This window comes from Dermochelys coriacea, chromosome 22, assembly GCF_009764565.3.
Source record: "Dermochelys coriacea isolate rDerCor1 chromosome 22, rDerCor1.pri.v4, whole genome shotgun sequence".
NCBI lineage: Eukaryota > Metazoa > Chordata > Testudines > Dermochelyidae > Dermochelys > Dermochelys coriacea.
Genome location: NC_050089.1, coordinates 12,671,271 through 12,686,921, shown reverse-complemented (window position 1 = coordinate 12,686,921; position 15,651 = coordinate 12,671,271). Strand labels below are relative to the sequence as shown.

The window sequence follows — 15,651 nt, the reverse complement described above, 5'->3', positions numbered from 1 at the left end:
CCTGGTGTGTGTCTGTCTCTGCACTTTTCTGTATTAGTGAGGGGGTTGCCTGCCTTCTTCTTGCCTCTTGAAGCTGTTTCACTTTAGTTAACTGGGCTCTGGGCCGGCCTCCCACCTACCCTCACTCTCTAGTCCAGTGGTTAGGATACTCGCCTGGGTTGTAGGAGATCCTGGTTCAAATCCCCCAGCTGTCTGTTCAGCAGGGATTTGCACAGGGATTTCCTGCCTCCTAGGCGACCGTCCTTTAGGGTGGGCCATCCTTGTCCGAAGCCCCTCTCTTTCTTAAGAGGCCGTTGTCTTCTTGGGACGGAGAGGGGATTCGGACAGGGATCGCTCGCCAGTGACTCTCCCCAGGAGGTGGCGGCCCCCAGTTCACACCCCTCAAAAGAGCAGGGGAGTGCCCTGGGGTCTGCCACAACCTGGGCGTGTATCCTGATCACGGTGGACAAGAGTGAGAGGGGGGTTTTACCGTTTTGGGGCATGTCCTCTTGAATTAAAAAAGCAAGAGCCCTGTGGGAGGCCTCTTGCTCAGGTAGGAGGGGGTGGCTCTCAGCTAGCAGCGGCCCTCCTGTCCCGCAGAGCGGGGATGCGAACCAGGGTCTCCCGCAATCCAAGCGAGCACCCTAACCCCCGTACCATAGAGGGACTTAAGAGCTTCAGTCGCCCCGGTTAATATAGAGTTAAAATGGAAGGCTTGAGCAATAAGAGATTGAGGCACCCCCTGCCATCTGGCTCGGCACCCAGGGGAGTTGAACCGGGAGCACGCACACGGCAGGTGAGTACCTTAACCCCCATACCATAGAGGGACTTGAGAACTTTGGTGGCCCCGGTTAATATAGAGTTAAAATGGAAGGCTTGAGCAATAAGAGATTGAGGCACCCCCTGGCATCTGACTCAGCACCCAGGGGAGTTGAACCGGGAGCACCCATGCAGCAGGTGAGCACCTTAACCCCCATACCATAGAGGGACTTGAGAACTTTGGTGGCCCTGGTTAATATAGAGTTAAACTGGAAGGCTTGAGCAATAAGAGATTGAAGCACCCCTGCCATCTGATTCGGCACCCAGGGGAGTTGAACCGGGAGCACCCACGCAGCAGGTGAGCACCTTAACCCCCATACCATAGAGGGACTTGAGAACTTAGCTTGCCCCGGTTAATATAGAGTTAAAATGGAAGGCTTGAGCAGTAAGAGATTGAAGCACCCCCTGGCATCTGACTCAGCACCCAGGGGAGTTGAACCGGGAGCACACACATGGCAGGTGAGCCCCTTAACCCCCATGTCCTTTGCCCCGGTTAATATATAGTTAAAGTGGAACCCTGGTGGGGCAAGAGATTAAGGTCCCAAGCCTTGATCTCAACAAACAGAAAGGGGATTTGAACCAGGGGCTCGCTGCTTCTGGGGCGCAGAGCCCAACCACAGGACTACCCAGGGAGTCATAGGAAACTGCTTTCCCAATTCTCATGCAATATGTACTGGAAGTGGTCCACCTGCAACAGAAAAGCCTGAGGGAGAGCCCACATCCCACTACCTCCTAGCCAGGCACTTAGGCCATTTGGTTGAGAGGCAAATGCTCAAGTCCCTTCTCTTCAATAAGAAGAGAGGGGATGGGAACCATCAACCTCCCACATGCTAGTCACAGAGTCCGACCACTGGACCACCCAATTCTGCTGGCTCTGCGTTTGCCCCAATGAATAGGTAACCGAACGTGGCCCTCCTGCAACAGAAAAGACCGAGAGAGCCTCCACATGGGAAAACCTCCAAGCCCAGCACTTAGACCATTTGCCTGAGAAGCAGGAGATCAAGGAGGAGTTCAAATCCCTTTTCAGCAAGAAGAAAGGGACCTTGAACCCCAGCCTCCTACATGCTGGGCACATACCACACCCACCAGACTACAGCAGGCTGCTGGCCCCATGAATATTTCATGTCAGTGGACCAGCTTCAGCAGAAAAAAAAAGGCACAGGGGCCCAAGCGCCCCAGGAGAATCCCTCTTAATCCAGAAACTGGATCTTCACTTGCGAGCAGGAAGATGGCTGGTTAAGTCCTTCCTCAGCATGCTGGGGGAGGAGTTGAACCGGCATCACCCACACGCTGGGTAAGTGCCCAAACCACTGGACTACAGAGGGATTTATGGGGCAAGGCTGGCCAGTTGCCACTTAATGGAAGTGGCCCAGCCCCGACAAGCTACAACGAGCAAGCCTCCTCAGGCGGTCCTTTCCTTCAGTAGTGGGGCTCACGCTGGAGAGAATGCAGAGCCCTCTTCACCTCCCCGGCACTCACCAGGCGGGGAGAAGGAAATCGACCCAGCGTCTTCCCCTCCCAGGTACCGCCCTCCGCTTGCCAGCCACGGCCAGGAACCCCTCAGGTGACTTAGGCACCTAACCCATTTCGTGTGAGCTGGTCAGGGACCGGCCGAACGCCCCACAAAACAGCCCAGGGGGAAGGAGGCAGAGGCCCTCTCGTGTAACTTTTAACCTCGTGGTTAGGGGCCTCGCCCGTGATGGGGGTTGGGGTGTGGGGGTTGGGGGCTGCTTCAGGTTCAGCTGGGAAAAGAGACAGTTAAGGTTGGATCTGATAGAGGGCGAGACAGTCATGACTGGGGTGGAGAACATGAATCGGGACGTGTTATTTACCCCTTCACGCAACGCAAGAACCAGGGGTCACCCGCTGAAATGAGTAGGCAGCAGGTTTAACCCAAACCCAAACCAAAGTCAGGACTTCCCCCGCAACGCACAGTCAGCCTGTGGAACTCATTGCCAGTGGATGTGGGGGTGAGCCAAAACTGTAAGTGGGTTCAAAAAAAAGACTGAGAAAGTTTGTGGCAAATGGGTCCATCGGTGGCTATTAGCCAAGACGGTCTTGGACGCAGCCCTGGGGTCCGGGCGTCCTTCACCCGCTGACTGCCAGCTGCTGGGGGTGGGGGGGGGCAACGGGACGGATTGCTTGAGAGTTGCCCCCCTCTGTTCATTGCCTTTGAAGCAGCCGGCGTTGGCCGCTGTGGGAAGGCAGGAGAGTGGGCTAGCTGGGCCGTCGGTTTGATGCATTATGGCCATTCACGTTCTTAACTCTCCCCGCTGCCTGATGAGCCCAAGGGATTTGCCAAGGGCTCACCTACGGCCCGGGTGAGTGCCCTAATCATTGGGTCCTGGGCTACAGCGACGGGGGCACCCTCAGTTGAAGCTGTTTCACTTTAATTGAAGGGCCCTGAGCCCAGTTAAAGACTGTGGCTCCCTCTCCGATTCCGTGGTTAGGCTTCAGAGAGGGGCTAGGAGGCTGGCTCGTTCAAATCCCCCTTCTCCCTGCTGGGAAGGTTGTGGGGGGGTTTGACGAGCGCTGCCCTACAGGCTGTCTGTGTTCGGTGGTTCCGTAGCTCCAGTGATAGGAGTCTCGTGATTCCCTTCCTCTTGCCCGTGAAGCTGTTCAATTTTAATGAAATATGATTTGGGCCAGCCCTTTCAGCAGCTTCCTGTGCAGTCCAGTGCTTACGCTACTGGTCTGGCTTGTGGCCGCCATGGGTTCTACTCCTCCCTTGGTCTGTTCCGAAAACCTTTGAGAGAAGATAGCCGGTGGTCCTGGATTGAATCTCTGGTGTCCCTTGCCTTTTTTTGCCCATAGAAGGTGTTCCACATTAATTAACTATTGTTCAGGAAAAGCAGCAGGCACCGCTCCTTCTGTGGTCCAGTGGCTGGGCCCCATGTGTGGCATGTGGGTGTTGTGGGTTCAATTCCCCAAGTCTGCTAACCCTAAAAAGGGCTTGAGGTGAGCATTTAACACAGGCCTGGTAGGTCTTGGGGAGCTGCTTCTCTTTTGCCTGTAGAAGCTGTTGCACTTTAATTAAATGGTATTTGGGCCTTAAGCTGACCCAGTTCCCACTGTAGGTTGATGGTTAGACTGTGGGCCTTGGGTAAGGGAGACGTGAGTTCAAACCTCTCCGAGTAGCGTTGTGGGTGCCTCTTTTCTTGCCTTTCAAAACTGTTCCACTTGAATTCAATGGTATTTGGGACTTTCCTGACTCCAACAGCCTCTGTAGGTTGATGGTCACACTGTGTGCCTGGGGTGCGTGAGATCCAGGTTCGAATCTCCCCTGGTGTGGGTCTGTCTCTGGACTTTTCTGTATTAGCGAGGAGGTTGCCTGCCTTCTTCTTGCCTCTTGAAGCTGTTCCACTTTAGTTAACTGGGCTCTGGGCCGGCCTCCCACCTACCCTCACTCTCTAGTCCAGTGGTTAGGATACTCGCCTGGGTTGTAGGAGATCCTGGTTCAAATCCCCCAGCTGTCTGTTCAGCAGGGATTTGCACAGGGATTTCCTGCCTCCTAGGCGACCGTCCTTTAGGGTGGGCCATCCTTGTCCGAAGCCCCTCTCTTTCTTAAGAGGCCGTTGTCTTCTTGGGACGGAGAGGGGATTCGGACAGGGATCGCTCGCCAGTGACTCTCCCCAGGAGGTGGCGGCCCCCAGTTCACACCCCTCAAAAGAGCAGGGGAGTGCCCTGGGGTCTGCCACAACCTGGGCGTGTATCCTGATCACGGTGGACAAGAGTGAGAGGGGGGTTTTACCGTTTTGGGGCATGTCCTCTTGAATTAAAAAAGCAAGAGGCCCTGTGGCAGACCTCTTGCTCAGCTAGGAAGGGGCTGCTCTCAACCAGCAGCGGCCCTCCTGTCCCACAGGGCGGGGATGCGAACCAGGGTCTCCCGCAATCCAAGCGAGCACCCTAACCCCTGTACCATAGAGGGACTTGAAAGCTTTGGTCGCCCCGGTTAATATAGAGTTAAAATGGAAGGCTTGAGCAATAAGAGATTGAAGTACCCCCTGCTATCTCATTCGGCACCCAGGGGAGTTGAACCAGGAGCACACACACGGCAGGTGAGCACCTTACCCCCCGTACCATAGAGGGAGTTGAGAGCTTACCTTGCCCCGGTTAATATAGAGTTAAACTGGAAGGCTTGAGCAATAAGAGATTGAGGCACCCCCTGGCATCTGACTCGGCACCCAGGGGAGTTGAACCGGGAGCACCCACGCAGCAGGTGAGCACCTTAACCCCCATACCATAGAGGGACTTGAGAACTTCGGTGGCCCCGGTTAATATAGAGTTAAACTGGAAGGCTTGAGCAATAAGAGATTGAGGCACCCCCTGGCATCTGACTCGGCACCCAGGGGAGTTGAACCGGGAGCACCCACGCAGCAGGTGAGCACCTTAACCCCCATACCATAGAGGGACTTGAGAACTTCGGTGGCCCCGGTTAATATAGAGTTAAACTGGAAGGCTTGAGCAATAAGAGATTGAAGCACCCCTGCCATCTGATTCGGCACCCAGGGGAGTTGAACCGGGAGCACACACATGGCAGGTGAGCCCCTTAACCCCTGTACCATAGAGGGAGTTGAGAGCTTACCTCGCCCCGGTTAATATATAGTTAAAATGGAAGGCTTGAGCAGTAAGAGATTGAGGCACCCCTCCTGGGTCAATCGGCACCCAGGGGAGTTGAACCGGGAGCACGCACACGGAAGGTGAGCATCTTAACCCCCGTACCATAGAGGGCTTGGAGAGTGTCCTTTGCCCCGGTTAATATATAGTTAAAGTGGAACCCTGGTGGGGCAAGAGATTAAGGTCCCAAGCCTTGATCTCAACAAACAGAAAGGGGATTTGAACCAGGGGCTCGCTGCTTCTGGGGCGCAGAGCCCAACCACAGGACTACCCAGGGAGTCATAGGAAACTGCTTTCCCAATTCTCATGCAATATGTACTGGAAGTGGTCCACCTGCAACAGAAAAGCCTGAGGGAGAGCCCACATCCCACTACCTCCTAGCCAGAGACTTCGGCCTTTCAGTTGAGATTTATGTCATGTAAGCTTTTTCAGAGGCAGCAGCCTGTGTCTCATTGGTATCTTCACTGTAATGTGGTACAAAGAAGCAGCTCTGGAGCTCTGAAGCAGCTATGGGCTATGGGTTGTTCACTAAGAAGAAAAAAACAAGTGAGAAACTGCTACCAACAGTGGCCTCCTTCAGGCCGCACCCGAAACATGCAAATTATCAGCTCACATGGAATCAAGCAACAAGTTCAGTATCTTCAAGTGGCCCCTCTTACCCTCGGATGGGTGACAGACAGCACGGGTCGTCTCGTCCCTACCATGGTGGTGGTGCTGCCTGCTCCAGAAGCCACTCTCCCCCTTGTGCAGCATAGCTGTGAGAGTGCCCGTGCAACGAGGAGATGCGACTGCCACAGGGAAGATTTGCTGTGCTCCCATGCATGCAGCTGTGACAGGGACGAGTGCAACAGCAGATTATCGAACTCAGCAGAGGCCCTGGGGGGGGGGGAGCAGAAATGTTCCTGCTGTCTGCATGTTACTGAGACTGTTTGTGAGTAAATATAGCTCGAAGGGGTGCTGCATTAGACCTTCAATAGCCCATCGTTAGATGTAGGGGTTACATTGAGAGCACATGGCTATACTTTGTTATTCACACAAGACATTCCACAGCCCTTCTGCAAAGTGTCCCTACTGTTATATAAGGCGTTCACATGGATTGTCATTGTATTCAGTGATAGTAAGAAGGTAACTATAGTTGCATCTGTGTGCTTTAGACATATGTCTCCGGTTGAGCAGACAACATCAAAATATATGTTTTATATTTAGGGGGTCGAGGTGTTGTTATCTGTATAACTTAAAAAAATAGCAGACAGAAAAACATTTCCCCAGTCAATCCATTCTATAAATAATGACAAATATTTTGATCTATTACATGGTACAAACAAACTCATGCTGTCATGTGACTACAGACTTTTGATTTAACTGCAGGCAAACAAGTACAGGGAAATGCATACAATATGTCACCTGGGGCTAAATATGTCCCAGACTTTCCAAAACAGTACTATTTTGAGCACATAGAAGTTTTCTGACAATTTTGGGCAAAATTAGACTGTTTCTTCGCGTTATGGCCATTTTGGTGATTTTTCCATATTGGATGCCTAGGAACCTTTAAACATCACGTGATACAGAAAAATGACACCACTTCCAGCATCTGCAAGCATCCTGCTGATGACCACCAGATATGTGACTAACATGTGATAGCAACAATTTTTTTCTAGTTGATGGGTTTACCCCTTAGTGCGTGAAATGGGTCTGGGCAGGTAGACTAGTGATGGTGTGGCAAAGGAGTCACTGAGGGCAAGGGCTGGCAGGGGATGTGAGAAGGAAAAAGCCAGCATGACTCTCGCATCCCAGGGAGAGTTTTGCAGGAAAATCTTCTTGTGCCCATGTGACACAGAGCCAGAGGACCAAGAGGCCGGGAGCCCTGTTCAGACAGGGTCACTCGCCAGAGGGGAGCTGCACTAAAAGGCCAAGCTGTAGGCACTGGCTCAGCCCCCAATCTGCCAAAGGGACGGGCCAGGTGGAGCACTGTTATCTCCCAGCCCTGGCTGTGGGCAGCTGGCTCCCCTTACCTGCCATCAGCGCGGTGTGCATGCGGCTGTTGCTGTTGAGGTCCCGCACGTACTGGTTCTGCGAGCAGTAGTCCCGGAGCTCCCTCGTGTTGCTCAGACACTGCAGGATCGAGTTCATGAAACACTGCAGGGGAGGCAGAAGAGAAACTATGGCAACAGGAGACAGGACAATCCCAGCTGTGGGGGAGATCCCTGGAAAAGGGGCACCAGTACCAAGGGGCTGGGAAATCCCACCTCAACCTGGTGTTTCAGGCCACATCACTGGAGGGCACTGAAGAGATGAATCATCTCATCTGATCTATGTCTCTAGAGCAGGGGCTCTTAGCCTTCTTCAGATGGGCGAGACTGCTCATTAGAACAGAAATGTCTGGGGATCCCCCCTCAAAGAGGGGGGTTGTAACTTCGCTGGACCTGTCTGCAGCCCCCAGGCTGAGAACCCTGGCAGTCTGTGCCATGCAAACCAGGGAGTTTGTGAGAGAGTTTGTTGGAGGGAGAAAGAATAAAATCAGCATGGTCTGGAAAGGCCACGTGGCTAATACTGACACTACTTCTGGCTCCTCCCGCTCACCTGCGTCCAGACAAAGAACACGACCAAGGATGCTTCTACTTAGGTCCTGGTGTGGATTTGCAGAGACTGTGGCCTGCATTTCCCAGTCATAGAAAGCCAGGGGGGATCATCCTGCATGAGAGGTGTCCCTTGGTAAAATCTCTCAGGAAGCAGGTGGGAGAGCTACTGGAGGAGGTGGCTAGGCTGAGGCGCATCCGTGAAACAGGAAGAATTAATTGAGAACATGCACAGGGAGACCCCCAAGGTGGAGGAAGCAATCCAGCTGCAGAGGACCGCAATAGCGCCACTGGGGGAAGAGGAAACGGCTCTTGAACAGAGGGGAGGCTGGCTGCTGGCTAGTTCTGGCAGTGCTCCACCCCTGCTCCCATCCCACTGTCCATAGAGATCAAAAACCAGAATGCTGCCCTGGTAATGAGGGTTGAGGAATCTCCCCCAAAGGTGGAGGAGGAGAAGCCATGACTCTGAGCAGATCAACAGTGCCTACAGGGCTCTGGCAGTGAGGGTGAAGGAGTTGGGGGTGCAGGCAGTGTTCTCGTCAATCCTTCCAGTCAAGGGTAGGGGCCCGGGCAGAGAAAGGCATGTGCTGGAGGTGAACGCACAGCTGCACAGTCATCGTGTTGCCAGGAAGGCTTCAGCTTCCTCAACGGTGGGATGCTTGCAGCCGGGCAGTCACCCGGCTCCGGTTTAGAAGGGGTTAAAAGCCAGCCCTTAGGGAGGGCTGACAATCAATCAGAAAAGGCTGGGAGGCAGCCAATCAGGGCCAGGCTGGGCCCTATAAAAAGAGCTGCAGGGGAAGTGGGCAGTCAGTCAGTCTCTCTCTAGCTTTAGAGAGAGATAGACTTAACTAGCTGAAAGAGTACCTTGGACAGAGCAGTGCTGGGGAGCTCAGGCCTGGTGCCCTCCCAGGCTAAGGCCTGACCGGAAGGTACTGGGGCTGCAGGGAAAGGCAGCAGATCCAACCCCCTTGCCAATGATGAGTGGCCATCACAGACTGCAATTTGCCCCTGGTGAGAGGGGGCTAGATGAGGACTGGCAGTGGATACTGAGACAAGGTGGGTATAGAGGATTGGAGTTCCCCTGGGAAGGGAGACCCAGAGAGTGGGGTTGCTGCTGTGGGCAGCACTCTAAGGCAGGAGGGACACTGGCCGGCAGGAGGTGCTCCAGGGTTGAAAGAGCTAATTCCCAAGGTAACTAGCAGCAGGCACTGTGCTGGAGAGTGCTCAACCTGTTACAATGCTGTTCTGAGAGACTGCTGAGTAGATGGGGCCCACTATCTTTGAATACAGACTAGCTAACCTAGTGAGGTGGGCTTTAAACTGGGGGGGGGGGAGCAGGAGACAAAAGTCCACAGGCAAGTCCAAAACCTAGAGACCAGGGTGAAGGGTCAGAATTGGGGCAGAATGTGGGCAATCACAGCAGGGACAAAGAATAAGAGGGAAAATTGAATGAACCTCTTAGCGGTCTGTATGATAAAGAAAGATTTATGGCGATTAAACAGGAAGAACTAGAAATACTAATGAAATATCACAATTATGACCGAATAGGCATCATGAACTAGGATGGAAAATTCATGAGTGGAATATTAGTAGAGAAGGGTACAGCTTGTTAAGGAAGGACAGACAGGGGAAAAAAGGGAGGTGGTGTTGCCTTGTAGATCAAAGATATCTAGATTTGCCTGAGGTTGAGATAGAAGTGGGAGGCAGACCTGTCTCTGGGTAAGGATAAAAGGGGTAAAAACCAAGGGTGATGTCATGGTAGGGGTCTATTCTAGACCACCTAACCAGGAAGAATAGGTGCATGAGGCCTTGTTAAAAGAAACTATCATCCAAAGCACAGAAGTTGGCGGTGATGGGGGACTTCAACTTCCCAGATACCTGCTGGGGAAAATGAAACAGCAGGGCACAGATTATGCAACAAGTTCTTGGAATGCATTGGAGATAATGTTTTATTGCAGAAAGCTGGCTCCTCCCTATTATTCAAAATTGAAAGTAGAAGGCAGCTTGGGTGAAAGTGATCATGAAATGATGAGTTCATGATTCTAAGGCAGGGGTGGGCAAACTTTTTGGCCCAAGGGCCACATCTGGGTGGGGAAATTGCTTGCAGGGCCATGAATGTAGGGCTGGGGTTGGGGTGTGGGAGGGTGTGCAGGCTGGGGCAGGGGTTGGGGTATGGGAGGGTGTGCAGGAAGTGGCTTAGAGCAAGCGATTGGGACAGAGGAGGGGTGTACAGTGCAGGAGGGGGCTCAGGGCAGTGGTGCAGGGAGGGGTGTGGGACAGGGCTCAGGGCAGGGGGGTGGGGTGCAGGAGGGCTTTGGGTTCTGGCTCAGCATCACTTACATGGAGCAGCTCTGGGGTGGCAGTGGAACGCAGCAAGGCTAAGGCAGGCTGCCTGCCTGCCCTGGCCCTGACACCACGCCGCTCTGGGAAGCGGCTGGCACCACATCCTTGTGCCCCCTGAGGGAGGGGGGGCAGGACAGAGGGCTGAGCCCACTGCCCTTGCCTGTGGGTACCTCCCCCGAAGCTCCCATTTGCTGCAGTTTCCTGTTCCTGGCCAATGGGAGCTTCCAGGGAGGTACCCACAGGCAAGGGCAGTGCAGAGCTTTCTTCTCTCTTCCCCCCCCCCCCCCCCCCACCGGGGATATGGTGCCAACTGCTTCTGGGAGAAGTGCAAGATCCTCAGCACCATAGGGGTGGCCATCCCATGAGCTGGATCCAAAGCCCTGAGGGGCCGGATCTGACCCGTGGGCAAGCTACGGCCCATCCCTGTTCTATGGAATGGTAGGAGGGAAAACAGCAGAATAAAGACAATTGACTTCAAGAAGGCAGACTTTAGCAAACTTGGAGGATTGGTAGGTAAGTTCCCATGGGAAGCAAGTCTAAGGGGAGAGAGTTTAGCAGAGTTGGCAGTTTTTAAAGATCTATTAAGGGCACAAATGCAAACTAACCCCATGCGTAGGAAAGATGGGAAGTATGGCAAGAGACCACCCTGGCTTAACCAGAAGATCTTCTATGACCAGAAAATTCAAAAAAGCACCATACAAAAAGTGCAAACTAGGTCAAATTATGAAGGATGAATATAAACACAAGCATGTAGGGACAAAATTGGAAAGCCAAGGCACAAAATGAGATTAAACTAGCAAGGGACAGAAAAGGTAACAAAACATTTTACAAATTGATTACAACAGTGGTTTTAGACTAAGAATTCCAAAGGGGTCTGCACCTCAATTCAAAAATTTGAGGGGTCTGAAGTTGAAAAAGTTGAAATCTCTTGATTGTAAAGCAGTGGGAAGACCAAGGAAAGAGTAGGCCCATTACTCGGTGAGGTGGGAAAGGCAATAACAGTGAACGCAGCAGTGGCTGAAGTGTTAAATGCCCTTTTTTGTTTCAGTTTTCATCAAAATAATGAGCAGAGATTGGCTGACTAACTTAGTGAACATCAGTATACATGGAGTAGGCTCTGAAGCTAAAATAGGGTAAGAACTAGTTAAGAATTACTTAAACAAGATTGGGTTTTTTGCAGGTAGGCAGTCCTAATAAAATACATTCTAGAATACTTAAAGAACTGGCTGAAGGGAACTCTGAGCCATTAGCAATTATCTTTGAGATCTCATGGAGGACAGGAGATATCCCAGAAGACTGGAAAAGCAAATGTAGTACCTATCTAAAAAATTGGGGGGGGGGGGGGGGGGGGGAAGGAGACAACAACTCAGGGAATTATAGACCACTCATCTTAAATTTAGTAGTTGTACAGATAATGGAGCAAATCAAACAATCAATGTATACATAGATTTGTCAAGAACAAATCATGTCAAACGAACTACTATCCTTTGACAGGGTAACAAGCCTTGTGGATGCAGGGAAACGGGAGGTGTGATGAATCTTGACTTCAGTAAGGCTTTTGATACTGTCTCGCATGAGCTTTTCATGAACAAACTAGGGAAACGTAGCTCAGATGAACCTGCTATAAGGTTGGTGCACAACACATGAGGAGACAAGTTAGCAATGCTTCACAGTCAAGCTAGAAGGGTATACTGAGCAGGGTCCCACAGGCATCAGTGCAGGGTGCAGTTCTAATATCTTCATAATGATTTGGAAAATGGCATAGAGTACGCTTAAGTTACTAGTTGATCCCAAGTTGGGAGCAGCTGCAAGCCCTTTGGAGGACAGGATTCAAATTCAAAATGATCTGGACAAACTAGAGAAATGGTCTGAAATAGGATGAAAATCAATAAGGACAAATGCAAAATACTCCATTTAGGAAGGAATACTCAATTGCACAAATACAAATGACTACCTAGGCAGGAGTATTGCAGAAAAGGATCTAGGGATTATTGTGGATCACAAACTAAATATGAGCAAACAGTGTAACACTGTTGCAAAAACAAGCAAACATCATTCTGGGATGTATTGGTAGGAGAGTTATAAGCAAGACATGGGCAATCTTCCACTCCTACTCAGCACTGTTAAGGCCTCAACTGGAGTATTATGTCCAGGTCTAGGTAACACACTTCTGGAAAGATGCAGACAAAATGGAGGAAGTCCAGAGGAGAGCAACAAAAATGCTTAAACATCTAGAAAAGTTGACCTAACAAGAAAGATTGAAAAACAAAAAAAAATTGAGTTTGTTTAGTCTCAAAGAGAAGACTGAGGTGAGAGAAGTACATAAGACTTATAAAGAGGAGGGTGATGACTTGTTGTCCTGTCTTTAATGGGTACCGAGAAGAAGCGATGGGCTCAAATTGTAGCAAGGGAGATTTAGGTTAGACATTAGGAAAAGCATTCTGACATGGTAGTTAAGACTGGAACAAATTACCTAGGGAGGTTGTGGAATCTCCATCATTGGAGGCTTTGAAGAGCAGGTTAGACATACACCTGTGAGGGATGATAATACTTAGTCCTGCTCAGCACAGGGGAATGGACTAGATACCTATTAAGGTCCCTTCCAGTTCAACATGTCTAAGATTTCTATTCTCGTGGCATCTCGGCACCACACAGCAGCCGGCTCCAAGCCACCCTGAGGCAGCAGGGACAGAAAGCTGCTCCCATCTGATAGCGGCTGGGTGGTCTGAGTTCCACATGAATGGATAGGAGTACTTGTGGCACCTTAGACTAACAAATTTATTAGAGCATAAGCTTTCGTGAGCTACAGCTCAGTGCCACAAGTACTCCTTTTCTTTTTGAGAATACAGACTAACACGGCTGCTACTCTGAAACCACATGAATGGATGTCTGCATGCCAACACCTTCCTGCACCTGTTGGCAGCCTCAGAAGAGGGCCCTGGTACTGCAGAGCATCAGATGGGCAAGTGACAGATGCCTGGCCCAACTCAGGAGCGGGATGTGGGAAGTGAGGGTACCCATCTGCACATGGTGAGTGCTGCTTGTACACCTGGAGAACTTACAGCAAGCTCTCTCTGAGAAAAATGACCGAATGCTGGGGATGGGGCAGGGTCCTTTCACCCAGGTGTGGCCCTGTCACCACCTAAAGCCAATTAAACAGGGCTGAGAGCCAGGCACACCCAGCACCACAGCTGGGCAATCAGCATGGGGTGGCTTTACTTCGGGCCCCAGCCCAAATTAATGATGCAGCACCTAGCACCTGCTGATGAGCCACAGGGGAAGGAAGCTTCCAAACAGGCCCTTACCCCTAGGGTTAATGCCTCCCCAATAGCAAGAAGACAAAGCACTGAAAGCAGGCACCAGGGTGCTCAGCCCCTTGGGATGGGTGCAGAGCATCCTGGGGCTCAGTCCATTGGGGTGGGTGCTAGGGATCCCTGGGATCTCTGCCCCTGTGGGTAGGTACTGGGTATTCCCAGACTCTCTACCCCTGGGGTGGGCTGTTGGGATCCCCAGGCTCTCAGCTCGTGGGTGGGGGACTGCCTGCTGTCACTTTGGGTTCCTCTTTCTGTGGGTGTGTGATGTGGAAGTGAGGGGCAGGCTCAGCGCTGGGGGATCTGCTCAGCAAGGCTGCTGCCGGAAGTGGTTACAGAAGAGCTGTGCGGTGGGTGGAGCAGGCTGGGGGACCGCTGGCAGAGCCAGGAAGGGAGTTCCTAGCATTAGCACAGTCTTTCCTGAGCAGAAACTGAGAAGGCCCTCTGTGGATCGGGTGCATGAGTCAGGGCGGTGGGGTGGGGCTGGGTGCCAGCCCCTTGGGTAATACAGGTCAGGGAAGGACAGCAGCAGCTTGGTGTGGGTGATGGTGACTGGGTGCAGGAGCCTGACAAACCAGTCCAGCGTTCAGGGCTCCCTAATGGTGCAGCAGTCACATCAGGGACCATGTCTCCAGGGTGACCCCTGTGAGCATGCAGGGATGGGGCATGGTGTGAGGGGACCACTACCCTGGGAGGGAGCCCAGCAGAGATGTGGGGAAGGGACTCACCGTGTTTCCAAGGTTACGGAGGCCAGTCAGACCCTGCACTGTCTTGGAGTTCTGTAAAGAGAGCACCAGGGGCAGATCAATGACAGGGCTTGGACAGCTCTCAGGCAGTCAGTCTAAAACCCCTGGCAGATGCAGTGGGGAGCAGTGACCAGAGAGCTGGGGGGGCCATGTCTTCTGTAACCCCTTCTGCCCATCTGAGCATCCATGTGAAGATCTAGGCTAGGAGTAAACCAACAGAGCCTTCTACAGATGCTCATAGACTCCTGCATCTGCACAGCCTCCCAGGCACAGGCCAGTGTCAGTATCCCCATGTTACAGATGAGGAAACTGAGGCACCAGGCAGGGTAGACACATGGCCAGGTAGAACTGGTAAGGAAACCAGGAATCCTGACTTCTTGTTCTTTGCTCAGGGTACACCTCCCATTTAAAACAATACTTCAAAGAGCACCTTTTGCTGAGTCTGGGAGCATCCTTGGCTCCCATACTTCCACCCTCGAGGTGGGACTTTAGCCCTCATGGCAGCATGACTGTGAAGTTATTGAATTGAACTGGGGCCATATAAAACATTGTTGCAACCAAGGCCCTGTAGTGGCACCAAATCTTGTATAAAGGGGGTCAAACAAGGTGTCTAAGACAAGCTTATGGTTTGCTGGTTATGATTATGCTATGTATGCATGTATCTTTTTGTATTTAAAGATACAAGTATTGGCTCTATACTGTCTGTATTTCAAACTTGTGCTAGGTTTCTGGGTGACACACCAGACAAGTTGGTGTCAGCTCTGCCTAGCCTGTTTGATGGCCCACTAAGGACCATCAGCTATACAACTGACCCATTGAGAGAAGGCACACACCTTGTGCCTCTGCAAGATATGCAGGGACATGCCTATGGACAGAACTCTGAGGTTTTTCCAGGCCATGTGATGGACAGCTTGTCTTTGGAACAAAGACCACATGGCAAGAGTATATAAAAAGCTGCTGCAGCTCCTCCATCTTGTCTTCAATCCTGCTCCATACCTCTGGAGGGACTTGGCTACAAACAGAACCTCTAAACAAAGGACTGGGTGACCCATAGCAGCTGTGGATGCTCTCCAGAGACTTGATTTGAACCTGCAGCTTATTCCATCATTGCTACAAGCCTGAACCAAGAACTTTGCCATTACTGTATGTAATTTCATTTAACCAATTCTAGCTCTCTATCTTTTTCATTCCTTTTTATGAATAAACCTTTAGCTTCTAAAGGATTAGCAACAGCATGATCTGTGGGTAAGATCTACCTTG

General features: G+C 51.6%; 1 protein-coding gene across 6 annotated transcripts in view; it reads right to left on the bottom strand.

Annotated features, from left to right (window-relative positions):
* Positions 1-15,651, bottom strand: part of USP2 (ubiquitin specific peptidase 2) — a 61,480-nt gene that overhangs the window by 12,445 nt on the left and 33,384 nt on the right. For all 6 annotated transcript variants that reach the window (XM_038380865.2, XM_038380863.2, XM_038380864.2 and 3 more), the window contains 2 exons: positions 14,374-14,424; positions 7,428-7,551 (listed from right to left, as the gene is read on the bottom strand). In XM_038380865.2, the coding sequence (XP_038236793.1) occupies positions 7,428-7,551; positions 14,374-14,424 (175 nt within the window). The remainder of the gene's footprint in view (positions 1-7,427; positions 7,552-14,373; positions 14,425-15,651) is intronic.